The sequence below is a fragment of the Nicotiana tomentosiformis genome, chromosome 12, assembly GCF_000390325.3.
Source record: "Nicotiana tomentosiformis chromosome 12, ASM39032v3, whole genome shotgun sequence".
Classification (NCBI taxonomy): Eukaryota; Viridiplantae; Streptophyta; class Magnoliopsida; order Solanales; family Solanaceae; genus Nicotiana; species Nicotiana tomentosiformis.
The window spans coordinates 66444026-66471872 of record NC_090823.1 but is presented as its reverse complement, the minus strand read 5'-3'; the positions used below and the strand labels follow the sequence as shown (position 1 = coordinate 66471872).

The 27847-nt window shown below is 36.9% G+C and overlaps 1 protein-coding gene across 2 annotated transcripts; it reads left to right on the top strand.

Annotated features, from left to right (window-relative positions):
* Positions 1-1076: 1076 nt before the first annotated feature.
* LOC104094710 (nudix hydrolase 16, mitochondrial-like) lies at positions 1077-26825 on the top strand. 2 transcript variants are annotated; one of them, XM_009600691.4, is made up of 4 exons: positions 1077-1494; positions 6612-6726; positions 7341-7424; positions 26193-26825. In XM_009600691.4, the coding sequence occupies exons 1-4, from the start codon at positions 1424-1426 to the stop codon at positions 26457-26459; spliced, it is 537 nt and encodes a 178-aa protein (XP_009598986.1). In that variant the 5' UTR covers positions 1077-1423; the 3' UTR covers positions 26460-26825. The 2 variants fall into 2 exon arrangements, with proteins under 2 accessions (XP_009598986.1, XP_009598985.1); XM_009600690.4 differs by having other exon boundaries at positions 26151-26825.
* Positions 26826-27847: the final 1022 nt, after the last annotated feature.

Genomic DNA, 27847 nt, shown 5'->3' with positions numbered 1-27847 from the left:
GATTATCTCGGTTGAGCGCCGATCGCGTTCCTCGAGGTCGGGGCGTGACAGAGGCCATCCTACATACATGTCCCATTTGCAGCATATAACGGAGCAACCAGCCCCCTTCAACATCTCTCATAATGTGTTTTACGCTGTTGAAAGCTAGATCCACATAAGGTGTGTAATGCATAGCTAAAAAAATTAGTTTTGGGATACGGTAGTGATTCAAATTTACTTTTTATTCTCATTTTTCCGGAATCTCACATAAAAAAAAACTATAGTAAGAAAAAACTCCAAAGAAATCTTAAAAGGAAAATTTGTAAAACAAAAGACCATATTGTTCAAAAGGATAAAACTTCTCTCCCAAAAAGAAAAGGGAGAGCCCGTTTGGCCATGAAAATTTTATTTTTGGATATTTAAAAAACTCCAAAAAGCAGTTTTTTAACATTTTCACTTCAAATTACTCGCAAAAATTCAAAAACAGCTCCAAATTGTATTCATGTCCAAACACAACTCTAATTTTCAAATATCATTTTTACTTGAATTTTTTATTACTTCCGGAATTTCACAATTCTATGTCCAAAAGCCCACTTAACCTTTAAGGTGTGGGCGATGAAGCCTATAACCTATTTGGCCGAGTTTCTCTAAATCCAAAAGCTTTTTTTTCTTCAAAAAAATATTTTTTTTTCAAAGTTGAAGTATTAGGTCAAGCTTTTAGAAGAAAAATGTGCTTTTGAGTAGAGACAGAAGCAGTTTTAGAGAAGCAAAAAATTATAGCTTCTCCCCAAAAATATTTTTTTTTGAAAAGCACTTTTGAGAAAAATACATTTAAAAATATATTTTAAAAACTTGACCAAACACTAATTGCTCAAAAATATTTTTTAAATTAATTAGCCAATTATAAATTGCTTATCACTAAAAATACTTCTGATAAAAATATTTTTGAAAAAAAGTAATTCTCAAAATAAGTTAGATTTTTGAAACTTGGCAAACAACTGTGAGGTACAATCCTGTTGTTCTTATATGAAATGACATGTATTTATGTCATTTAATTAAAGTAAGTTCAACAAACCATTGGAAGGTTGTAACCGACCTGGAACGAAAATTGACCGACTCTGAGCGTACCAACATAACCCCCCTGTTGCTCCGTTTCATGCGCTGCTTTTAGCACCGTCTTTCTTTGCCTCTCTCTCTCTCTCTCCATTACCTTTGTTTTTATTCTTCCTTTCAAAATTTTTCACAAACAAACAAAGGAAATGGAGCAATATTATGGCTGTTTATGAAGGAGAAACGGGTTGAGTACAACGCAGAGGGAATTTTACAAGAAAAGGGAAAGTTCAAGAATGGTTAAAGGCTTTTTGTTACATTGGATTTAGCCGAGGATTGTGATAAGACTAGCAGATTTATTTTAGTAATTTTTTTGTTTACTTTGGGAACATAAATGTCTGAATTGGTGGCTCGGACTGGTCGGCATCAGCAGCGATATGAGGCTGGTTATCGCCTTATCGCCGGGTATTTTCTCGTTTATTTTGGTTTTTGCTAAATTAGGTTTTATTTGGTTTAGGGAAAGTTTGCTGAATGTTGAAGTTTGGTTTCCAAATTTCCTCTTTTAGTTATGTAGTTGTTTTTGCTTGCTTTGATTTGTTTTGGTGTTTGCTGAATTGGGTTTTGTCTGTTTTTGGTAAATTTTGTTGAATGTGGGAGTTTGGGTTCAAGTTTCCTCTTTTCTTCTGATTACGGTGCTTTTGATTTCCTCATAATGAGTGAAATCTGGTTGAATGTGGAGCTCCTCTGTGACCTAGCTGTCTTCCTTGTTTATCCATATTATGAGGATTGATAGAGAGAAATGTGCAAAAGAATGTTGCTATTCTTTCTTTCTTTCTTTCTTCTCCTTTGTGTAATTGGTTGTGAATTTATAAAGATGATGTTTGGGTTTGGATTTGTGTGATAGAGGTGAAAGTCGTTGTAACAGTGGAAGTTCTTTCTTATGCTTGTTTCCAAGAACTATAAAGACCTTGTGAAAATGTGATGGGCATTGTTCATTCTAGGTTGCTTCTTGAAGAGTAGTATTCTTTAATCAAGTAAGTTTTATTACAGAGACAGCTCTAAGGTGGTGCTGTGATGTGACATCAAAAGCAAAAGTCAATTCTTCTTAATCCTGTAAGGAACTCATGAAATCTATCAAGGTTTCAGCCTCATTCAGAGTTTTTAGTCAAAATTGTCCCTTATCTTTAGGAGTAGGTCTAATTTGGTCCTTCATTTATCACCTTGAGCACTTATTGTCCTCTAACTTTACCAAACTTGAGCAGCTTTAGTCTACTAACATAAAAACCAAACGGAGAGCACCATAATTAACGGGTTTCACATAACAGATCCACCCATCTTGAGTTTTCTTTCCCAATCTTTTCTTCCCCCAATGCAGTTCTTTCTCACAGTAACCAAGCAACATCAATTTTTTTTTAAAAGCAAACTATAACCTTGGAATTGCAACATAATGGCAAACTTGGTTGGCGACAACGATTATTACCTACTGATGTGACTGCAATGGTTTTGGTGGCGAATATTTGTAGTGTCAATTTATCCAATATGTGAAGTGCTTCTGGTGTCAATTTAACTGGTTTTGTCCTCTGCCTGAATCTATAAGTGTTTATGGTGTCAATTTTGTTCAATTTGTAGAATTTTTGGTGAGAAAAGCTACTCTTATTTTTAATGAATATTATGTTGCTGAAGTTTTTGGTTAAGACTATTGAAACACAACATTGTCTTGATGCCGTGAAACTAAATCATTTTATGGAGAAACTTTTGAAGAATGTAGTTGAAGAATATTTGAGCTGAAGTTGAAGACGAAGACTACAAAGCTATACTATTAACGAGAACTTTTATTTCGGGGAGTGGGGGGAGGGAGTGGGGGAAGAACATTTTGTTAAGTCTTTTTTTTTGTCTTAACTATCCTGTTAGCAAAAGCCACTGGATTTACCGTTAGTTTTGGTGCTCTTTGTTTGTTTTTTCTGTTAGTAAACTAAAACTGCTCAAGTTTGGTAAAGTTAGAGGACAATAAGTGCTCAAGGTGATAGATGAAGGACAAAATTAGACCTACTCCCAAAGATAAGGGATAATATTGACTAAAAACTCGCCTCATTCACGTACTTCATCCTACACAAAAGTATACAATTGACTTTGATCTCCAAAATGGTGTTAACTTTTCGTTCAAAAACCTCTAGTTCCTTTCCCATATTGTCTACCATATGCGGGGAGGAATGGTTTTCCGGACTCTCTTTTGGCCTTCTTAAGCTCTTCCTATGGGCTATGCCAACAGATGATTAGATCCCTTAGTAGTCCATTTCAGACTAGAAAAATTAAACAAAATCATATATGGTGTTTTGAAGGGTATGAGGAACTGTGGAAAGAAGCAAATATTGAGGAGATGAAAAGAAGAAGAAAGACTATTGGGAAGTTGGAAATTTGGAATAGGATTAGCGGAGCCAACTTGAACTTGGTCTCAGTTTAATTTATGTTTTTATTTTGCCAAAAGTCCATCAAAACATCATTTGGGTAGGAATATGATAAGACCTGGGTCAGTCAGTCATTGGAGAACCTTCAGAGGGATCAAATAATCTTTTAATCTCATAGTGTCTTCTCATGAGTCTCCTTTTTACTATGTCAACTAGAAGAGAGCTACTCCTTATCCTTCCCATTAACGTTACTCTAGATCCTGAGGTCTCCAAACTTGTCCCTTTTAACATCTCTCCTGAGATCACTCGTCAAAAAAGGAAAAAAGATGAAAAAGAAAGAAAGAGTGGCTTATGAGATCAGTCACAACCCGCTTCATGTTTATAGATTCGGTACAAGACATGTTAACTGATCATTTCATTTGGTTTCATCACCATGTCAAAGCGTACTTGCTAATACTAGATAACTCCCACCCGTCCAATCACCATCAGCTCGGTGTTGTGATTCCACAGAAAACATCAGCAGTGGCGGTTACAGCTGATGAATGTGGCAGAAAAAGGACTAATTGATTGGTCTAGTTGAGAGATTGCCTCCTCGCTCATTTCTTTGTCGATGTATGCACCTTGAATAGCTATGTAGAGTGTTTTATTTTAACCATTCACTGTATAAAAACAAGAGAGCACTAGGTGTGACAACAAAAGATTGGTCTGTCATTGATAAGAGATATTAATTTAAATTTATCAAAAGGTAATTTTGATTTAATCCTACAGAAAGTAACATGTGACAGAAGAGAGGGGTATGATAAGATTAACTGGGTCATTAATACTTATATGTGATATTGACATATAGGCATTTCCTGCTTTGCATAGACTCAACGATTGACCTTCTTGACTGCTCTATTTCTATTTTTTCTATTCGTAATGCTGAATGGAGCAGAATCAGACATAACCATAGAATTTTGCAATGGAGCAGAATCAGACATAACCATAGAATTTTGCATTTTAACTGCAGCTGAGCCTTTTAAGTTGCCTAGGTAAACTACGTGTAGGCCTAAAGGATCAGAATCTGAGAGTAGTTATGGAGCTCTTCATGCCGTGTTGGTAACAATAGGCTTTTTGGTGTTCTTCCTTAAAAGGGATAGTTGGTCTTCTGGGCAAAAGGGTGGGAAAAAGGGTGCTGTCGGACTCTTTGGAAGGCACCAGTGCCATAAGAACCTGCTCTACTAAAATAATTGTAGCAGATTGGCTTTATGGAGCAAAATTCTCCAACAAGTATGTGCTAAGTTAGTTGAATCGAATTCTGACTTTGACCTTTAAGGCGAAACTTGACACAAGGAAAAAAAAGGGCAGCTTGGTGCACTAAGCTCCCGCTATGCGCGAGGTCCTTGGAAAGGCCGGACTACGTTGGGTCTTATGATGCAGCCTTATGCTACATTTCTGCAAGAGGCTGTTTCTACGACTACCCGTGACCTCGTGGTCACACGACCACAACTTTTACCTTTGTGCCAAGACTCCCCTTCTACCCAACACAAGAAATACTAGCTAAAACCCATGAAATTTGGATTTAATAAGTTCAAAGCTGAACTTGTAGTTGTTTCACTAGATAGTAAACCCTGTTGATGCTCTAAAAGGTATCATGGTTAAGTTCCATATGTGCCAAAAAGTTTTGTAGGAGTAGAAAGGGTTTACAGCTTCAAATTGATCCGGTTTACAACTTCAAATTGCTCTATGGTTCAAGGCCATTAATTCTCGTTACATCAATGGAGGTAGTGGTTCAGAGGGTACTCTTTATCCTGTAGATATAGGAATCAAGCATGAACCTTCATGGTATAGGATAGGTAAGGTTGATAGTGGAACTGTTATAGTTCTCATATTGCTTCTCAAAGGAATATAGCTGCAAGAATGGTAATTGAAGTTAGTGTAGTTTGGTGGTCAGCTTCTGCTTGTACAGTTTGGTGTTCTTCTCTTGATTAGAAATAAAATACTTATTAGCAGGATGTGATAAATTATTCTGCCTCAATCCTCTCTTAGTTTATCTAAAATGAAGTCTTTCTTTTCTGTTTATTAATGTTAATATATTATTTGCAAGGAATGTTAAATGCATCTCTATCAAAATACTTTTTTGAACAACAAAAGCTATGCCTCAATCCCAAGAAAGTTGAGGTCTCCTATATGAATCCTAACTGCCCTTGTCGTTCCATTTAAGATCATCCTAGTCCACTATTTTATATGAGAAAATTAGAGATAAAAGTAAAGAACACGAGAAGCTTTCTATATTTTTTCGACTGGCATATAAATCTCTGCCAAGTCTACTGGACTCCTAGAAAGCAAGGGACTAAGTAAACATGCTAATATGACTAAAACTTAATCCCAACTAATTGCCTACATATAACGTTTCTTCCATTATACGATATTTTTCGTTAGGTCTACATGGATTCATGAGATATTAGGTCTTTCAAGAATTTTTCAAAATGTGATTTTATGTCTACCTCGTCCTTGTTTAAAATGGGAAAATATATTTTGTTAGAGATGCATTGAACGTTCCTTGTGAATAATTCATTTGACATTGATGAATAGCAAAGAAAGACTTCATTTTGGATGAACAAAATATTGAAAAGAAGAATTATATTGGATCTATCCTCTCTATGGGAAGCGGCTGGAGCTCTAGCAGAGGACTCGGGTCGAATATTCATTATGGACAATGAGTGAAGGAGTGAATAGAGCAGGAGAAAATAATCTAATAGAGGAATGGTTGAACTGCGGCAATGTTGAAAAGTCAAAAAATTGAAAAGAGTAAGAATCAGGTGGAAGGCAAAGAGCGATCACAATAATTAAGGAACCTTGTAGGTTTCTTTGGGTCCAATGGTTAAGTCAAATTTGTTGGTTTTAGAGAGTTCTCTTTCTCAAACTTTTTTGGAAAGACTCTTTTTTTCACATGTAAGAATACATCATTTGAATCATTTATTTGTTCTTGGTACATCTTCTATAGATATACATCATTTTATATCTTTCTTTTGGTATTGGTACATCATCTATAGATTCTGGTTATCAAATAATCTTTTCTTCTAAAGCATTAGGAAGTTATGAGCAACTACTTCTTTACTACATCCTGGGTTTGCATTTAAAAGTATCTTCTCATAATCTCCTTAATCCGAATTTTGACTAATAGAATTCTTGCAGGTGTATTCCATTTAGGTTCAGAAATATGGAAGAAAATGGTGGTGAGACGGCTGAGAAGATAGTTGAAGTACTGATGATAAACTCGACAAGTGGGCCTGGTCTTCTGTTCCCAAAGGTGGGAATTGTTAGTGCATTTGGGTTTTCAGCATTATCCTATTGAAATTGTAATGATTATAATGCCTTTTCTTTTTCTGGCCAGAATTAACTGATGTTATCTGGTTTAATTTCCTGATGGATCTAGTTATTTTATCCTTATCATGGTGTGAAGTTGATTCTTATTAAGTTTAAAACACCAAAGTTACAATTTTATTTTTGTTGAAGTTTGGTGACGGTTCTCTACTTAGGTATGTTCTGGTAAAATGCCGTACCGATATTTAACGTCCTTCATCTTCTACCATTTAACCTGGTTAGATTGTGCTGCATATGAAATTTTATAACACACTGGTTATGCATTTGTCAAAGATTAACACTTGTGCTCATACTTCTGTTTTTTTTTTTTTTTTAAAAGCATGAGTGCCACATAACTTGTTGGTTGCCATACTTTTTGTTCTTTTCTTTTAATTCAAGTGTTCTTCCTGGTGTCTACTTTTGGGCTTTCTGAAGTCATGTGATATTGCTGAATAAATTTGAGTGACTCCTTTGGTTCGTTTGATCTTGTTGTAAAGATCATAAGGATGAGTACCTTACTGGTGCTGCTATTGACATCTCTGGCACATCTTGTATAAATAGGGTGGTTGGGAAAATGATGAATCTGTCGAGGATGCAGCTATTCGTGAAGCTATAGAGGAAGCTGGAGTTCGAGGGGATCTAGTGGTAAGGTCTCTTGATGTATCTGCTTTTGTTTTTCCTTGATATTTGGTTTGCAAGTTGGACGTGATATCTTAGTGCTAATTTCATTTTCTACCATTCGTACATGGAACATATGTTGAAGATAGTGACTACTTACACTGCACAAGTAGTGGTCCTTTTTTCGGAATTAAGTGCTTTTAAATTCATTTATCAAAATGGTCTTCCTGTCTTCTTTTTAGGTAAATGCTTTTTTTCATGTATGATGGGGGAACTGCACTGCATGCCAGGTGTATAGAAGAAAGGAGAGAATCCTATACAAAATGTGATTCTCTGTGACATCCATTCATCTATAGTAGTTGGGTTTAAAGTGTCCCAAAAGTGTACTAAGAATGTTCTACTAATATCTATAGAAGAGTTTCCAGTTCCTTCCATTGATCTTCTATTCCTTTCCATCCATACTGTCCACATGTGCACCAAATGGCTTAGGCCGCAGCATTGTTGATTCAATTCCAAAGATATTCCGTACTGTGCACCATACCTTGTATGCAATTAGATGACGAAGAAGTGCATGATGAGTCATTGACATGCTCCCTTGAGTCATTGGCTTCCCATTACACAACGAAAATCACATTATAGCAATTTATCACATGAAAACTCATTAGACAGTTGAATAAAAGAAGAAGAAACATTTAACCCATTCACAAGTCTCTTCTCATAAATTTCATGCCTCTTTCCACCAAGTCCAACATAATCATCTATGTCATACTCAATTCAAAAGGAAGCAAATTACTCTTGCTTTTGAACTTAGATATTACACTTAATGACTTGATACAACAACCAAGTATAATCCCAAAAATGGGGTCTGGGGAGGATAGTGTGTACGCAGACCTTACCCCTAGCCTGTGGGGTAGAGAAGTTAATGGCTTGATATGCATCAAAATATCACCATCCAAAAAAACAATAAAGTCACCAACATAAGAAATAATAGTGTAGTTCATTACCTCCAAAAATACTTTAGGTGTTCTAGAAAGCCCAAGAATTCGAATAAATCAAAAGACATACCATACTTGGACTTATTTACCAATGGAACATCATCACCTTGTATTCTTTTATGCAATGGTCCTAATTTAGCAATGGCTTTAGGGAACTCCATGACATAAACCTATATATAAGAATCAAAATAGTTAAAAGGTTCAATAACAAAGAAATTGACCAAGCCTTTATCTTCCACCCTCAAACAAGAATTGATTTAGCCAAATTCATCTTCTAATCCAATTGTATCCTTTTTCCACCATCTCATACGCCTCACTACCCCTTTCAAAAGGCTCTCCAAGACTTGGCTGTACAAAATCACAAGAACTAAACGAAGAAAGAGTCAGTGGGTTAGGTAGTAAACAAAAATTTTCCTCACTTACACTCTCTTTGGCTTTTATCACAAGACTAATTTTTTTCTCACCCTTAGCCTCTTTTCCCTTACCAAAGATCTCTTCTTTTTCTTTACTCAAACCCTCTTATTTTTTTCTCTCTACCTCATGGCCTTTTTCTATCTCATGGCCTTCTCTCTTTCCTTCTCTCAAGCTCACTCTTTTCCTCACTTGACATTTCATTCTTTTCACTCAATACAACCTCTCATTTTTCCTCTATTGGGATGTCAACATGCATTTTCTTACTCCTCTCATTCTTTTCTCTCTCATATTTTTTCATATTTTCTTTAATAGTCTTTTCATCTTCATAAATTTGCGAGGGAATCAAAGGCCCAAGAATGAGTTTCTTCCTGTTAACCTCAAGAGTATTTATTTTTTTAATCTATACGAAGTTCTTCTATAGACATACCATGGGTTTCCCACCAAGATATGATAACTATTCATGGGAATGACATCACACCAGATCTTATCCTCATACCTTCCAATAGCACCCCTTTTATCTACCTTTACTCCTTTCAACATGTAGGGTTCAATATGCTCAACATAAGATAAGTTCAATTTCTCTACAATATAAGTGCTAATTGAGTTATAGCCAAACTCTTTGTTAATTCTAAGGGCAGAAATCTTAGATAACACTTTAGCTCTAGTTTGAAAAATAACTTTACCATCGTCTTCCTTCCATACAACATACTGTAAGTTCGACTTTTCAAGCTGTTGAGTCATATCTTGCCTCCTTCATAACTACCTGTTTGAGACATCTTGAAAAAAATATTTAAAGCAATATGTATCTCTCAAATTTGGCTTTTTCCCTCTAATGCTCTCACTTCTCTTGCCTTTTTCTACTCAAAGCAACCCTTGGTCGTTAATATTTAGATTTATTAATAAACCTTACTAATCACAACCCTTATTGATGAAAATACGGAGTTAGGAAAAGAAAGGGAAGTGAAGGTCCAAACCTAGGAAAAATAGAAATTTGTTAGTGGGGAAAAAAAGGAAAGAATTTAAGAAACCCAAAACCCACAAGAATAAGGAAAGAAGTTACCTTAATATTCAAGAACTAGGATCGCGTCTTCCTATTTCCTTTCTTGACTTAGAAACCAAATAACACTTGAATTCTGAAAATTAATAATGAGCAATAACACTTTGATTTTTTTGTTTTTTTAGCTGATTTTCGTTTTTCTTTTTGGGGTTTTTTTGGCTCAAGAAAAATAGAAATTTGTTTTTCTTGAGCCAAAAAAATAGAAATTTGTTAGTAGGGGAAAAAAAGGAAAGAATTTAAGAAACCCAAAACCCACAAGAATAAGGAAAGAAGTTACCTTAATATTCAAGAACTAGGATCGTAGGAAAAATAGAAATTTGTTAGTAGGGGAAAAAAAGTAAAGAATTTAAGAAACCCAAAACCCACAAGAATAAGGAAAGAAGTTACCTTAATATTCAAGAACTAGGATCGCGTCTTCCTATTTCCTTTCTTGACTTAGAAACCAAATAACACTTGAATTCTGAAAATTAATAATGAGCAATAACACTTTGATTTTTTTGTTTTTTTAGCTGATTTTTGTTTTTCTTTTTGGGGTTTTTTTTGGCTCAAGAACCTCCCAGATCATCAACATTGAAATCTTGATTAGACTATGCTCTGATACAATTTGATAACAACATGATAGGGGTCCAAGTATTACTAAATAAAAATAAGGAAATTAAGAAACGTGCGGAAGCTAACACAAAATAAAGATACAAAAAAGAAGACAAAAATTAAAGATAGATTGAATTCAAGAAACTCTAGAAGTTTATTCTTGAGATTAAATTCTAACAACAATTAGCTAATGAAGAATTAATCGTCTTTGGCAGAGAATTAAAAATAAGAGAGAGATTGTGAAACCCGACCCTTTAGAATAGCTTGAACAATAATAAGCCTAAGCTTATCACCCTTCTTGAATACCTAGAAGTGATCTAAGATTTCGAACAATTCATCTTACCACCTTAAGTTGAGTCTTGAAGGTTGAACAATAAATCCAAGAGTAACCACACACAAGAGTGAAAGAAGAATCTCTCAGTTTTTATTGATAATAGTCTGTAATAACCTTACTCCAAAAACAAAGAAGACACCCTTTATATTGGTTGGAGGGGGTCACGAAAATAAGGCTTAAAAAAATTAGGAAATAAAGTCCTAAACTACTTTGAACAACAAGTCTAACTATCTTAGGAAAAGGAAAAACACTAGGAAACAAAAACTAAGTCAATCTTGTAAAGTAACTCCAACAATCTTATGAAAAGGAAAACATAACCTTAACTACCTAGGAAAGCAATAAATCTAGTACCAAAATATATGGAAATAAGTTAAAACCAATCTAGGATAGGATCTTGAAAGTCCCAAACCAATCTTGGATAGGATCTTGAAAATCTTGGAGGCAATTTGTCACCAACTTGCACTCAACTTCTAGTAATGTACCCTTCTTGGTCAGCAAGTAAGTTCTTTTTAAGTTATAAAAATATGGCGACTTCTTGGGCTACAAGTTTGGTCAGACTTTTAGGTGCCAATTGGTCCAAAAGTGGGCTGATTTGGACCTTCATCAAAGGAAGTCTCTTGGGTTCCAATCCACCTCTTCTTGGACATGAATTTGGGCCAAATATTATTGTAACAACTAGCCGATTCATATCCTTTATCCTTGAGCTCTTTCTCCCAATTAACTACTTCTTTATTTGCTCTTGAAGTTCAATGATTTTGTTTTGCACCTCTTTAGCATGAGATCTTGTTAAAGGCCCTCTTTGAGATTCCAAAGCTTCATCCTTGTCGTTAAAGAGAGTTGAGGTTCCTAGGATGCTATCGGGTCTGACCTACAATGGCAAGAGGATAGGGATAGGTATTACAAAGCATTCGTTGATGAAAATAAAAAATTTAAGCTGGAATGTACAGGTTTTGAATGACACTAATAAAAGGAGTACAGTTAAATCACCGATTCAAAAATGGAAGGCAGACATTGTATGTTTACATGAAACAAAGATAGAAGACTGGTCCGATAAGTGTGGGGCAATCGTTCGGTCCAGTGGGCAAAATTGAAATCAATAGGAAATAGTGGAGGAATTATAATCCTATGGGACAAAAGACAGTGGGCAAACAATGGTACTCATCAAGGTTCCTACACCTTGTCATGTATGAAGTTACTCATGAAGAATTCAGATGGTGTTTTACAGGGTTTATGGGCCACACACAAATCTTGAAAGAACGGAACTTTGGCTTGAACTTGTAGCAATCAGGGGTATTTGGAATGAACAACGGGTAATTCCGTAATTGTGGGTGACTTCAATGTCAGTAGGTATGAGAGTGAAAGACACAATTATATTAGAAGGTCCAGAGCAATGAAATCCTTTTCAGCCACTATACTGGAATTTGGTATCATAGACCTTCCTCTATAGGGTGCTTACCATACATGGTTCAGGTGGGAATACTCAATGCAAGCATCCAGAATCGACAGGTTCCTAATCTCCTCTGTATGGTGTGATAGCTTCAAAGCAATTAAGCAGCTAGGCCTTCCAAGAGTGATCTCTGATCACAGACCAATTCTCGATGAGTGTGGTGACTAGGAAGCCAACACTTCTTATTTCAAGTATGAGAATATGTGGCTTCAAGTGGAGGATTTCATTGACAAGGTTAGAAACTGGTGGCAAAGCTACTTGATAGGAGGCAGTCTAGATTTTATCCCTGTGCAGAAATCTGAGGAGGCTAAAAAAAGACATCACCAATTGGAACAGAGAGGAGTTTGGTAAACTAGAAGTAAAAACGAATAAAATGTTGGAGGAACTAGCAATACTAGAGCAAGCAACTGAAGGAAGGGTTCAGACGCGAGATGACAAGGTGAAACTAATGCAACTAAGAGTAGAGTTGCAACATATGGCAAAGGTTGATGAGATATCACGGAGACAAAAATCTAGGTGCCTATGACTCAAAGAAGGAGATGGGTACCCAATTTTTTTTCCATGAAAATGACAAATTCCAACAAAAGATACAATTGCATTGATAAGCTAAAGATTGGGGAAGAGATAACATAAGACAAAGATGCTATCAAAGCTGAAATCTTAAGCTTCTATCAGGGGCTCGATTCAGAAAATGAGCGATGGAGACCTAGTGTTATCTTTGAAAACCTTGCCAAAATCTCCATGGAAGAAAAAGTGTGGATCCAAAGAGCATTTGAAGAGGAAGAGGTGATAACAACCATTAATTCTTGTGCACCAGACAAAGCCCCGGACCCGGGACCTGATGGTTACACAATGGCTTTTTTCCAAAAAGCTTGGGATTTTATCAAACCAGTCATTATGACAGTTGTCAATCACTTCGACCAAAACAAAACAAAACAAAACAACATACACAGTATAATCCCCTACCTCGTGGAGGTACAAAGGCTGTTTCCAAAGACCCTCGGCTCAAGGATAAAATGAAAAGGAGCAGTAGCAATAAGCAGTAACAACAACGATATATAAATATCGATATAGTAAAATAACTCTACAGAAAAAAGAAAAAGAAAAAAGACTACAAGACTAATACTACTGCAACTAGGATGACAAAGGAATACACCCAGCTACCCCCTAACCTTCTACCTTAATCCTCGACCTCCATACCCTCCTATCTAGGGTTATGTTCTCAGTAAGCTGAAGTTTCGTCATGTCCTCCATTTCATCCACCCCTCTCCAATATAATGAGTGACATCCTCGTCAATCTCCCCATCCCCTACTGATCCAAGGTATTTGAAACTTTCTTTCTCGGGGAAAACTTGGTTGTCAAGCGACACTACCACGTCTGTATCACGACTCCCGTCACCAAACTTACTCTCCAAGCATTCTGTTTTGGTCCTGCTCAACTTGAAATCTTTTGACTCCAGGGTCTGCCTCCAAACCTCTAACCCCGCATTTACACCGCCTCCCGTCTTGTCAATCAGGACAATATTGTCTGCAAATAACATGTACCAAGGCACATCCCCTTGAATGTGACGCGTAAGTACGTCCATCGTCAAAGTAAATAAAAACGGGCTGAGAGCCGATCCCTGGTGCAACCCCATTAGAACTGGAAAATATTTCGAGTCCCCTCCCGCAGTCCTCACCGGAGTCTTAGTTCCCTCGTACATGTCCTTAATTACCCTAGTATAAGCAACAGGAACACCACTAGCCTCCAAACATCTCCAAAGGACTTCCCTCGGGACATTGTCATACGCTTTCTCTAGGTCAATAAACACCATATGCAAGTTTTTCTTCCTCTCCCTATAGTGTTCCCCAATCTTCTAATGAGGTGAATAGCTTCTGTAGTCGATCGCCCCGGCATAAATCCAAACTGGTTTTCGAAAATAGATACACTCTTCCTCACTCTCACTTCTACCACTTTTTCCCGTACTTTCATAGTGTGACTTAACAGCTTGATACCCCTATAACTGTTATAATTCTGGATATCATCCTTGTTTTTGTATAATGGAATCATCATACTCCACCTCCAATCGTCGGGCATTTTCTTCGTCCTAAAAATGACATTAAACAACCTGGTGAGCCACTCCAAGCCTTCCCTACCTGCATTCTTCAAAAATTCCACCGGGATGTCATCTGGCCCGGTCGCTCTTCCCTTGCTCATCTTACGCATAGCCCCCTCAACCTCCTCCACCTTAATGCACCTACAATACCCAAAATTGCGACATCTCTCGGACTGCTCCAATTCACCTAGCATAATGTCCCTGTCTCCCTCTTCAAGAGTTTGTGGAAGTAGGTCTATCATCTTTGTCTAATATATGCCTCGTCCGCCAATATCCTTACCTTCTTCGTCTTTTATGCACTTCACTTTGTCCAAATCACGTGCCTTCCTCTCTCTCACTTTGGCTAACTTGTACAACTTCTTATCCCTTCCTTTCATCCCAAGTTCATATAAACGTCCAAAGCTGCGGTCTTGGCCGCCGTAACCGCAAGCTTCGCCTCTTTCCTAGCCCTCTTACCACTCCTCCACCTCGTCTGTGCTCTTTAGTAGCTTCAAATATGCCGCCTTCTTGGCCTCTACTTTTCCTTGGACCTCTTCATTCCACCACCAGTCCCCTTCGTAACCCCTAACACTTCTCTAGCAGCTTCCCTAATGCAACATGCTGTCGTAGTCCACATATTACTCGCATCCCACTACTCCTCAAGGCCCCCATAGTCGACAACTTCTCCCTCAGCTCCTTGGCGTTGTCCTTAGTCACGGTTCCCCACTTGGTCTTAGGTTGACCACACCTAGCCCTCTTCCTCTTCCTTCTCTTAATCTGCAGGTCCATGACCAAGAGTCTATGCTGGGTCGTAAGGTTCTCATTCGGGATAACCTTGCAATTCGTGCATAGACCACCATCACACTTCCTGAGGAGTAGGTAATCAATTTGGGTCTTGGTCACCGAACTCTGAAAGGTGACCAAGTGCTCCCCTTCTTCTGGAAGCTTGAGTTTGCTATCTCCAACTCAAAAGCTTTAGCAAAATCCAACAAGCGAAGTTCCACCAATGTTTCTATCTCCAAATCCGAAGCCCCCATGCACATCGTCATAACCCCTAGCGGCCGCCTCGATGTGGCCATTAAAATCACCTCTGATGAATAGCTTCTCGGTGTGGGGAATAACTCGCACAACCTCATCCAAATCCTCCCAGAAGTGTCTTTTGACCTACTAGTCCATGCCTGCTTGGGGTGCGTATGCACTAATAACATTGACAGTCAACCCTCCAACGACTAGCTTGATAGACATCAGCCTGTCGTTCACCCTCTTCACATCTACCAAGCTCCCTATCGACCAAAATACCTATCCCGTTCTTGCCCTCCGCTGCTCCTGAGTACCACAGCTTATACCCGTCTACATCCCGAGCCTTAAATCCCACCCATCACCCATCTTGTCTCCTGGACTGCTATACCGATCTTCCTCTTCTGAAGAATCTTCGCTAGCTCTATGGACTTTCCTGTCAATGTCCTTATGTTTCGGGACCCAATTCTCAGCCTAGAAGTTCCCTTACCCCTTGCACTACTTGGCCTCCACCCCTGCCCCCCACCCGAGGACATGACTTCACTCTACCATCGCATATCGTAGCCACTACAATCTAAAGAATATTACGCATGCACTACCACTAATCGGGCAAAAGAATGTAATAAAGGATGCAGACTAACGCTACAAGGCTCACACACACTAAACACCAAAGCAAATAGGCAAACAAGAGTTAAGTTATAATTAGAGCAAATAAATTCAACTAAAGGAAGGATATGGAAATGCAAGTCGTATTAAATGCAAGAATCGATGATAATAAAGGACATGCACGTAAATACAACAAAGTGAAACAACCCACAATTTGGATATAAATAACAATAGGGAAAGGCCGTACGATCAAGCAGGATAACTACTAATCAGGTAAGTAACTACTAATCTAAGTAAATAAAGTGCAAGCAAGTAACTACTAATCAAGAAAACAACAAATCCCTAAACAAGAACAAGAATAATAGAACCTGAGTTGAAGTCGAGAATGCCGAAATGCACCTACCACTCCTTGGGGAGCAACACACCTGAAGTCTGGCCTAAGGATCTGGTTCTCGTAGATCTGCAGCAACTACCACGTTCACCCGCGGGCAGCTCACGCGCTTGAAATCCCCCTTCGCGCGTGGCTGGTCTTTGACCGAATAGTGGCCTGTTTCTGTACGCCAAACGCCTAACACCCGCTGAAAGAGATAAAGAGGCATGGAGAAATAGATAGAGAGAAACAAGGGATATAGTGGACCAGCGGTTGAGAGATGGTGCATAGAGAGGGGGAGAGGGGGAAGAAAATGGGAGAGAGAAAGGAGGAAGAAGGGGGAAGACTGACGAGGATGTCGCCGGCGATGGCCTAGGGCCAGACTAGCGACGAAAAAAGAAAAGAAGAAGGGGGGGGATGGGGAGAGACAGAAGATGGAGAAAGAGAACGGGAGATAGATAGATGGGGAAAGATAGAAGGAGAGAGACGGAGGGAGTGAGCGAGAGGAGACCTTACCTGTAAGGTTGCGTCGTCGGCGACTAGGGGTCAAGCCAGCAACGATTTAGGATGTAGTTACCGTTAGCTCTCAAGAGAGAGAGCCCCAATTACATCTCATTTCTCTTAAAATTAAGAAAAAACTTTTCCCACATAATTTCTACCAGTCAATCACTTCTACCATAACTGCAAAATGGTCAGGTCCAACAATGCCTCATTTATTGCAGTTGTTCACAAAAAGGACTACAGACCAATACGCCTCGTTGGAAGTGTATATAAGATAGTGGCTAAACTCTTAGCAGAAAAGTTAAAGACAGTTATGGGGAAGCTCATACCATGGGAACAAAATGCATTTCTCAAAAATAGGCAAATAGCTGATGTAACAGTTATAGCAAATGAGCTGCTGGATGGGAGGCTAAAAAGTGGATTTCCTGGTATTTTATGCAAGCTTGACATAGAGAAAGCATTTGATCAAGTCAATTGGTCCTACCTTCTATCAGTATTGAGGGGAATGAGGTATGGATCAACTGGATCACATTTAGTCTCACCACAGTCAAGTATTCCGTCCTTATTAATAGAACCTCAGTCGGCTTTTCTCCCCTCAAAAGGGGATCAGGCAGAGGGAGACGCGGACCCAGGATTTGAGTATGACGGGGGCACCATTATCATTAGAGTGAATTACCCAAAACTTTATTAGCCAATAAAAGAAGGGAAAATGGCTAAATATACCCCTCTACTTTCGTATATTGTTTATATTTAACCTCATACTATCCGGCCAAATTTACCAATACCGTTATACTATTCGGCCAAATTTACCCCTACCATCAACAAACTTTTAAAAATTACCCCTTGATCTGTTAAGTAATCCAAAATCTTCCAATTTTCTTTTATTTAAATCACTTGTTGTTCTTCTTGCTCCACTATTTTCAGAAATTACTATTGATATGAATGCTAAAGGTACTAGATTATACAAATTATTCATGGATATTTTTAATTGTCATTGCATCCACTTCTCTTTTTGTGATAATGGGTTTAGAATTGGTTTAAAATTTTGTTTATTTTTCAACCATATACACACCGTATAATTCAGGGGGTCTATTTATTGTGTATTATATGTAGCTGCTCATCATGTACGTACATGTATATCCGAATATATTTTGTTATTGCATGGTTAGTATAGAGTTCGATCGACTAACTTAAGAGTGCACACTGCGTAGGCATTTGATTAAAGCAAAGTTGAATTCGACAATGTAAAGTCTCCAAGGAACTTCAACTTCTATCACTAATACTTGCAAAGTCTCCATACCTTTGGTGCAACAATTCATTAAAGTTGGGGTGTTGTAAATTCTTTTGGAATTTGGGCAAGCTACCTAATTTAGATTCTTCAAAACTATACTTTGTTTACTAACCGTTATATTATTTTAATATTTCTCTTATTTGTTTTTTCAATTAAGAAAGCAGGTAAATGTCAACTATTTCAAAAATTGTGGATCAAGAAGAAGAATAAGTGACATAATTAAAATGATTTGTGAGATTCTAGGTCATCTGACGGACTGAGGGATAATTTTTAAAAGTTTGCTGATGGTAGGGGTAACTTTGGCCGGATAGTGTAACGATAGTGATAAATTTGGCCGAATAGTATAGCAGAGGTTAGATGTAGACAATATTCGAAAGTAGAGGGGTAAATTTGGACCTTTTCCCATAAAAGAATACATATAGACTCTAGGATAGACCAGTAAATAAGTAGCACAATCCACTATATAATATAAGCTTGCTAAGCAAAAAACTAAAATAAAGTAAGAAGAGCTTACGCTTTGATTTCATCAGACTCCCCAATTGACCCGCGAACACAAACTTCGATTTCATCAGACTCCCCAATTGACCTGCGAACACAAATTTTAAAATAAGCATTCCAAGAAAAAAAAATTCCTGCACATCCTTGCGCACACATGGACTAAACTGGAATAAACTTTAAAATATCCTTGCGCACACATGGACTAAACTGGAATAAACTTTAAAATATAAAACAAGCTTAGTGGCCTTAATAGCAATTCATGACATACTAATAGTAATATCTACTATTGTCCCAAAAAGAGAACTAAAAAAGGCACAACTTACATCAAAATACAAACTTCAATGTTATAGAATATCTTTAATTGATACTAATATAACAAAAGTACATCATCCACTTATATTTGAACTCGACGCATTTTCATACTCTGAAAACGGTCAATAATAGCATCATTAATTACATTTGCAAATACTTCTTTTTCAAAGTAACAAACTAAACAATCATTTAAAAATGCATCACCAATACTACTACACAATTCATCTTTGATGTAATTCATGGATGAGAATGCTCTTTCTACCGTTGCAGTCGCGACAAGTAAAATTAGAGTCAACTTCACAAGTAAATAAACAAGTGAATATGTCTCCATAAGATTTGCCTCAACCAACGCTTTTGCCAAATCACCAATTCCTTTCAAATCCGAGAATCTAGGGTCACCACGTTGCATGTGCAATATGAAAGTGTCAAGTTGGTGACTAAGATCTCGAAGCTTTAATTTACCAAACTCATCTGGATAATACTTGGCCAATGTCATTATTGTTTCCTTATCAAAATTAGCAAACGAATTAGCCGGATTCAAGCTAGCCATACCAAGAAGCAAGTTACCACTAACAACATCAAAACGACTGTTAAGCTCCTGAAGTTGCAAATCAATCACTGTATAAAAAAGCTCAACACGTAAGTGATGTGAATAAGTAATACTAGAAGGCCTACACTTCGACTTTCCAGGAATATAGAATTCTTCCATATTGGGCACCAAAATGTCATGTTTAGCACAAAACAAATAGACTTCATCCATTAATGATTTCCATCCTTCATATTGCAACCTTTCCTTTGTAAGGTCAAGAAATATCATGGCATTGACAATATCTTGTTCTTTCTTCTGTAAAGCTTTACTTAGCTCGTTCGACATCAACAATACCTTCAACATCAAGTGAAGCATGAACACAAATTCAAATGAATTGATTTTACTCAAAAAAGCTTTTGCTTGCAGTCTATCATTAGCCTCTTGACCTTCATATTCAATCACCCCAATCACATGAACCATAGATGCAAATAAAACAACAAAGTTATCTAATGTTTTACAATGTGATCCCCAACGAGTGTCACCTGGCCTTTGAAGCCCTCGCTATTGATTTAATCCTTTCCCATTTTGAACTTCATCACTCTCTAGCAATTGCTCCAATAATTCTGCATGATGATCCCGAAGTTGATCTCTACGTTTAAAGGATGCTCCAATCACATTCAACACATTAACAACTATAGGTCTATAGCAAAGAAAGTTCCCACCTCCTTATGTTTTTTAGCAACCGCTACAAGCTTCAACGGTAATTGATGAGCAAAACAATAAATGCAATGTGCCGAAGGAGTTTCTTGTAAAACTAAAGCTTTAAGACCATTCATTTTTCCTTGCATATTACTATCTCCATCATAGCCTTGTCCACGTATTTTGGATAGACTTAATGAGTGTTTCATAAGCAAAGGAAGTATTGCTTCCTTCAACGACTTTGCATAGGTATCACGAATACGAACAAGACCAATAAATGACTCGTTCACTTGGCCTTTTTTGTCAACATACCGCAACTAATATCCCGTAATAATCCCCATCCAAATCATTGATTATAGCTTTCAAGGTTTCTTGTGCACAAGCACTCACAATGTCCTTTTGAATTTTTGGCGAAGTCATCATATCATTTTTTGGAGCATGTTTCAATATGACTCTATCCACTTCAGGGAGCCTCTTTGCAAGCCATTCCAAAAGCCCTAGAAAAAGGCCTTTGTTTTTTGAAGAATCACTTTCATCGTGACCTCGAAAAGACAATCCAAAGTACAAGAGAAACCTTGCAACATCGACTGATGCATTTAAACGAATTCGGTGCTCATTTCTTTGTTTCTCAGATTGCTTATCAAAAGCAACTTGAATTGATTGAGATTGATTTGATAAGTCTAGCATCTTGTTGAAACACTTGTGGTGGAGGCTATTTACTTGACCAACATGTAAAGCAAGTTTTTCCGAACCTTTATTCCAAGCCTTAAAGCTCGTTTTTGTGAAAGAGTCACCCGTGCTTCCATGAACATAATCATTTTTGAATAAATAACAACATAAACAAAATGCGGCATCTTTCTTCACACTATACTCCAACCATCTAGAATACAAACCTTTAAACCAACCCGGACTAAATTGACGCATTTTATTCCCGAATAAAGTTTTAGAAAATTTATGATCAAACGGTTGGCAAGGTCCATTTTGAATGTTGTGTCTTCTTACTTCATCCCGTATTCTAGAACTATATTTATCAATGGGTACTCTCTCTCCAGGGTCGGGATTGAGTAATTTCTCATCAAACTCATCTATAAGATGAGAGGAATTGTTTCTAAGACTAGAACTTGGTTGAGAAGAATTAAACTTTGTCAAAAATACGTCTATCTCAATTCACAAAAGAGCAAGAACTTCCTACAAAAAATGAGTTCAATAAATTTAGAGTCTCAAGAATACAAACAAACACAATATCAATAGAGGAATCACACCCCTTAATTTACTTCTTTTTGTATAGCAAGAACGGCAAACTTAAACATAAATTGAAAAAACAAATCGACTAACATGGAGTGTCTGGAAATTTTTTGGCTTTCTCCTTATGAAAATCACATTTCAAATCTCCATTTTCCATCTTAATTGATTGAGTTGTGTTTCCTTAAGATTATTGGTTTCACATACACTCTTACTCTCATTTCCGTTGAGCAAAGACAGAATTGACAGAATATGGAAATTGTGGGTAAAAGAAAATTGGAAACTTACTAAATACTAATACTACAACTCTACAAGAATCTGACAAATTTTCAACAGAAAGAGAAGCCAGTCTTAAAGTTTAACAGCAAAATTAAGAGACCACTAAATTTCAGAGAAAATAGAAGCTCAACCTAAACAAAATCATTTGGGTAATAGATTTGGGGTTTACCAAGAATGCCTTTACTGGGGATTCTTGAACCAAAAATTTTAAACCTAAATAAAATCATATAACATCCATCTCCAATTCTCCATGCTCTTATAATTTATAAATAAAAAATAAGTTTCAAAGTAAGAGAAGCACTAAACAGAGATTCGATGCCCGCTACCTTTTCAAAGTAATGAGAGGAATTGAGATTGAGGAAGAAAGGTTCTCTATTTTGGAGTGAGGAGTGACGGCCTGAGGGCCGAGTTTGACGGAGTGACGTGAGCTTTTGAGTTTTGATTGAGGAAGAACTGAAGAAGGGTTTAGGGACTTAATGTTTTGGGGCTTTTGATTGGGGTAGAATTTTGGAGAAGAATTAAATAATAAAATTGACTATTATGTATAACTATTAAAATATAATTAAATTGAGAAAAGGTAAAATAAAAAATTATAAATTAGTCAATTGTTGACTAGTGACTAATAAATAGTACTATTGTACTAGTATATAATTCCAGTTATAAGAAGTAAAAGAAACTCAAAATTTTTTTTTGTAGAAGGCGGGTTTCGAACCCCAGTCGTAGCAAAAGGAAGAGAACTTATGCACAGAGGTGGACCATTGTTCCAGACAGACTTTCGTTAATAAGGGGGCCAAGAAAAATATTTAAGGGGTCCCCAAAGTATATACAGCTATACATAAAATATATATACAGGATTTTTGCCGAGGTTAACGGGTTCACGTGACCCCTCAAGGCCTAATGTAGGACCGCCTCTGCCCCCTCTTACCCTTTCTTTTCTTAATAGTCATGGAAGGTTGTTGATGATTTGCTTCAGTTACTGTTGCATTTTTTAAGCATAATAAGTTACTTAGTTTTAGGATAAATTTACTTTTTTGAATTTAAATTTCTGTTAGATTTTTTAGGTTTGTTGAGATATTGTAGGTGTTTTGAATTCTTCTTATGCAGATTTTTCTGCAGATTATGTTCTCAAGTTGGCTATTTAAAGCCCTCTATGTTTAATAATAAAGTAGAGATATTTCAATCAATATTTTTAATATTCTTACTGCCCCATCCTTTTATAAAACCCAACAGTAGTATCAAGAGCTTCATTAGTATTACGGGATTTGTGAGTTCTTCTAAAGAATCATTTTCAAATTATTTTTAATCAATATCAATTTTTAAATTTATTTTCAAACATGGCAAGCAACAGTCTCTCTTTGAATGCCCCATAAACTTTCACTGGTGAAAACTATCAGATTTGGTCAGTGAAAATGAAATCATATCTTGAAGCCTATAATCTGTAGGAATTTGTAATGGAAGATAGACCATTTTAACCACTCCCTGCAAATCCTACCCTTGCCCAAACTAAAAACCATTCATAAGAGAAAACCCAAAAATACAAAGCCAAATTTGTGGTTCAAAATTCAGTTGCAGATTCAATTTTTTCTAAAATTATTGAATGTGAGACAACAAAAGAAGCTTGGGAAAAGCTTAAAAAGGAGTACCAAGGAAGTGATCAAGTCGGACAAATGCAGATTTTAAATTTGAAAAGGGATTTTGAATTTCTTAGGATACAAGAAGACGAGACTATCACTAGGTATTCTGATGGTATTTCTTCTATTGTTAATAGAATCAGGTTGCTTGGCGAGGATTTCAAAGATGGCAGAATAGTTGAAAAAATTCTTGTGATGGTTCTAGAGAGATTCGAGTCCAAAATTTCCTCTCTAGAATAGTCTAAAGATCTCTCTACCATCTCTGTTACAGAATTAATAAGTGCTCTTCAAGCACAAGAACAAAGAAGAGCATTTAGACAAGAAATGATTACTGAAGGTGCTTTTTATGCACAAAACAAAAAAGAAAAGGTCAATTATCCTCTTTGCAAATACTGCAAAAAGAAAACACACCTAGAAAATTTTTGTTGGTGGAGACATGGTGCAATATGTGGTATTTGCAAACAAATAGGCCGTGTTACAAAAGTGTGTAAGTTCAAAGACGCTCAACACAATCCTCAAGCACAAACAGCATAATCAGTAATTGAGGAGGAGCAATTATTTTAGAGCAACTGAAGTAAAGGAGGAGTGTTGATGATTTGCTTCAGTTACGTTGCATTTTTTAGCCTAATAAGTTAGTTTTAGGATAAATCTACTTTTTTGAATTTAAATTTCTGTTAGATTTTTTATGTTTGTCGAGATATTTTAGGCTTTTTGAATTCTTATGCAGATTTTTCTGCAGATTATGTTCTCAAGTTGGTTATGTAAAGCCCTCTATGTTTTATAATAAAGTAGAGACATTTTCAATCAATATTTTTAATATTCTTGCTGCCCCATCCTTTTAAAAAACCCAACAAATGTCTACATAAAATGCTAGATAAGGCAAGGCGACTACAATGGATTGAAAGGTTCAGGATAAACAACAGCTCAGGGAACTCAATCACAGTGTCTCATCTCCTATATGCAGATGATACACTAATCTTTTGTGGGGCAAACAAGCTGGAGCTGCAGTACCTTAATCTAACCCTCCTTATTTTTGAATCTGTTTCAGATCTGCACATAAACATGCTGAAAAACATGATATACCCTGTCCGTATGGTACTTGATTGTGGCATTGGCTCATTCCCTACAACCTATCTAGGTCTAATCTTGGGTGCCAAACATAAGTCAGTGGAGGTATGTAATGGAGTGATCGAGAAAGTGGAGAAAAGGTTAGCAACATGGCAAATGCAATACCTCTCAATGGGTGGTAGGGCGACGCGTCCTGGACAGCATCCCAACTTACATTATGTCCCTTTTTCCTATGCCAAGTAAAGTTCAAAATGAAGTTATTGATCTTTGGCCCTGGAAGCTAATCTACAAAGGTCAGTTGTTTTGCATGGACAACTCTCAAAGGTGTTATTCTGACCCAAGACAACCTTTGTAGAAGGAGTTTTCAACTTGTGAATAGATGTCACATGTGTCAATCTAGTTCAGAATCAATCAACCACTTATTTTTGCATTGCACAGTAGCTAGTGGCTATTGATTTGTGGCATATGTTCTTGTCAATTTTTGGTATCAGCTGGACACTACCTCGGAACATTAGGGAAGCAGTTGAAAGTTGGAGCTTTTGGAAAATCAACCAGGCCATCAAGAGTATTTGGAAAATGATCCCAATTTGCATTTTTTGGTGTATTTGGACGGAGAGGAATCGTAGATGTTTTGATGACATTTTAACTTCTAACTAATTGTTGAAAGCTAGATGTCAGCGGCTTCTTTTAGTTGGAGTAATCTCTTCCCTTTAAATGATGTTAGCCCTTTCTAGATTTTATTGGCTCACTGAGCCTGGTCTGACTGCCACTTTTTGCTTTTTGGTTAGCTCCCTGTGCCTAGTATAAAACATGAAATATTGGAGCTACCATCTCATTTTGTGTACTCAATGCATCGTTTTGATGCCAGAAATATAACATCTTACTTCAAAAAAAAAAGAAAAAAAAAGAAAAAAAGGAAGTCGTAGATTTAAAGATAAAGCAGATTCAGTATTCAATTAACTAAACCTCAATGCTAAACTAGTTGGGTCGGGAAGGAAAACTTAATATATCTCTTGTAAATTCTAGATGTCCTCAGGATTTAGATCTTTGGTACACGACGAATCTTTTCAGTAATGCTATAGCATATTCTACTTTTAAAACATTTCAGTATAACCAGTACCCTCTTGGTGCTGCAGTTCCTGATAAGATTTTTGCTTATTAATAACAAAATCTGTCAATTAGCAAGGAGCTCATTTGGTCTGAAGTGTTCATATTGATAGTCTTAATTTTGATACTGTTTGTTTTCTATGGATGGTAAGGGTAATAACTGTTATTTCCCTTACTTTATTGTACTCTAGTCATGATCATGGGTAATGTTATTGATCTACTTCGACCCATCTAAAACTCGCCTTTATGTGCGGGGTAATAATATGGCGTTCATAGGCTGTGGACATAGATATTAGTTCTGTGGTTTTTGCACTCTTGAAAGTCGAGAGAAAATTCATTCCGATTTTTAATAGAAGAGATTCATTAAGATTTAAGTGTTGAAGGGTGTGGCCTAATGGTCAAGGAAGTTGATAGACAGCGGGAGACCAATGTTTAAATATTAATAGTCGCAAAAATTGGTAGGTGATTTCTTCTTATTGGTGGAAAGAATCCTTCAGTACCCGTCCTGGTGAGGGGTAACAAGAATTAAGAAACTCCCCTTTTTGATGTGGTTCAGAACTTCTATCATATATAAGGAGCCTTGTTTGTTACCCACCTTCAGTAAGCGTCTTTTTATGTGCATGTTTTTTATTTACTTATTTCATTTTTTTTCCTGTGTTCATAAGATTCTATACATTTTTATTTTTGCAGCAGTTTCTGGGGTTAAGATTCTATACATTTGTATTTTTGCAGCACTTTCTGGGGTATTACTTGTTTAAAAGCAAAACACTTCAAGACAAGTATAGTCCAGAAGGATTGTGTAGAGCTGCCATGTTTGCGCTGTTGGTAAAAGAAGAGCTTGAATGCTGGCCCGAACAGAGGCTTCGCAGAAGAAGTTGGCTGACAATTCCAGAAGCAATTCAATGTTGCCGGCACCCATGGATGCGACAGGCTCTCGAGGAAGGATTTTCGAAGTGGCATGACAGTGGTATGGCAAGCACAATGAATAACGAGGACTAGTTTACTCCATCTTCGGACCAAAGCAAAAGATTTTTTTTTTTCTGTGAACTTCATACAGAGAAGACACCAATCCTTAAGCTGGATGGTGTGTAATGCCTCAATTTCATTTTAGGACTAGGAACTAAGATAATCCGCAAATAGCTGTTTTAGATGTTGAACCGTATTTTAGTGATTTCTCATTGGTTCCTAGCTTTCCTTGATTGAATAGACTTGAAGGTGAATTGGAGAGAACAGACAAGAAATCTTCTTCATTATTTCTAACTAACTACATTTGGTTCGACAACCTTGTTGTGGATTAACCAAATTAGTCAGTTTAACAAATGCTTTACTTTGTATTATTGTAATTATACATTGCTATTTCTCGTTTGGTGTGGACTATACAAATGCTATGCATGTCATGGGAAAATGTACATGTTCGTTATTACTTTATCCTCGTAATAGGGATGGCAAGCGGGACGGGGTGGGTTCTCTCTCAACCCGCAAAATTTCAACCCGCCCCGCCCCGCCCCGCATAGCTCTTTAACCCGCATCCACCCGTCCCGCACCATACCCGCGTCCACCCGGCCCGCAACTTTTTTTTCCTTTTCAATTTGTCTTATTTTATTTTTGCGATCAATGAACGCGAGAGCATGTACACACGCATAGTCAGAATAAATATTTTACCATCTTAATTTATTTCAATCAGAAGTAATTTTCTCATTTTCTATTATTGTTTAAGTTTTTAATCTCTGTTTTCATATAGTTACCGTAGAGATTTGTATTATACTTATTCGTCAAGTGACCTCATTGTTTTTGTCATAATGGAAGAACATTAATTTATAGTATATGAGATTAGATTTGTTAAAATTAAACATTTTCTACTCCTTTTCAGTTGTGTGAAAAATGAGTATTTAAACCCGCACCGCATCAGCGATTATTTTTTTTTTTTTTTTAAGTTTAACCCCCCCCCCCCCCCCCCCCCCACATATGTTGATATCCGCACTGCCCCGCATATGTCTAAACCCGCCCCGCACCGTCCCATTGCCATCCCTACCTCGTAATCTAAAAGTCAAATAGAAAAAAGGTGAGGCCAAATGATATGATGCAAAGGAGCTAATCTGACTTGCCAAACAATATGGTCTCCATCTTGCAATTTTCTTACGCTCCTGAAACTAAGCTCGTCTCAAGGACATATAAGTTTAAGTCAGTAAAACATTCTACGAGGGAGTTGAAATCAGCTGCTTTTCGTTTTATTGTTTAAAAATTATTATGATATGATATGTTATCCCATTTGAAAGAGAGAAAAAAAAGATTCTTGTGTACTATATTTCACTTTGTATTTTAGAGAATACATCTTGCATCTTTTTTGACAAACAATTCTATATATTTTTCCTTCGAAGTCTTCATTT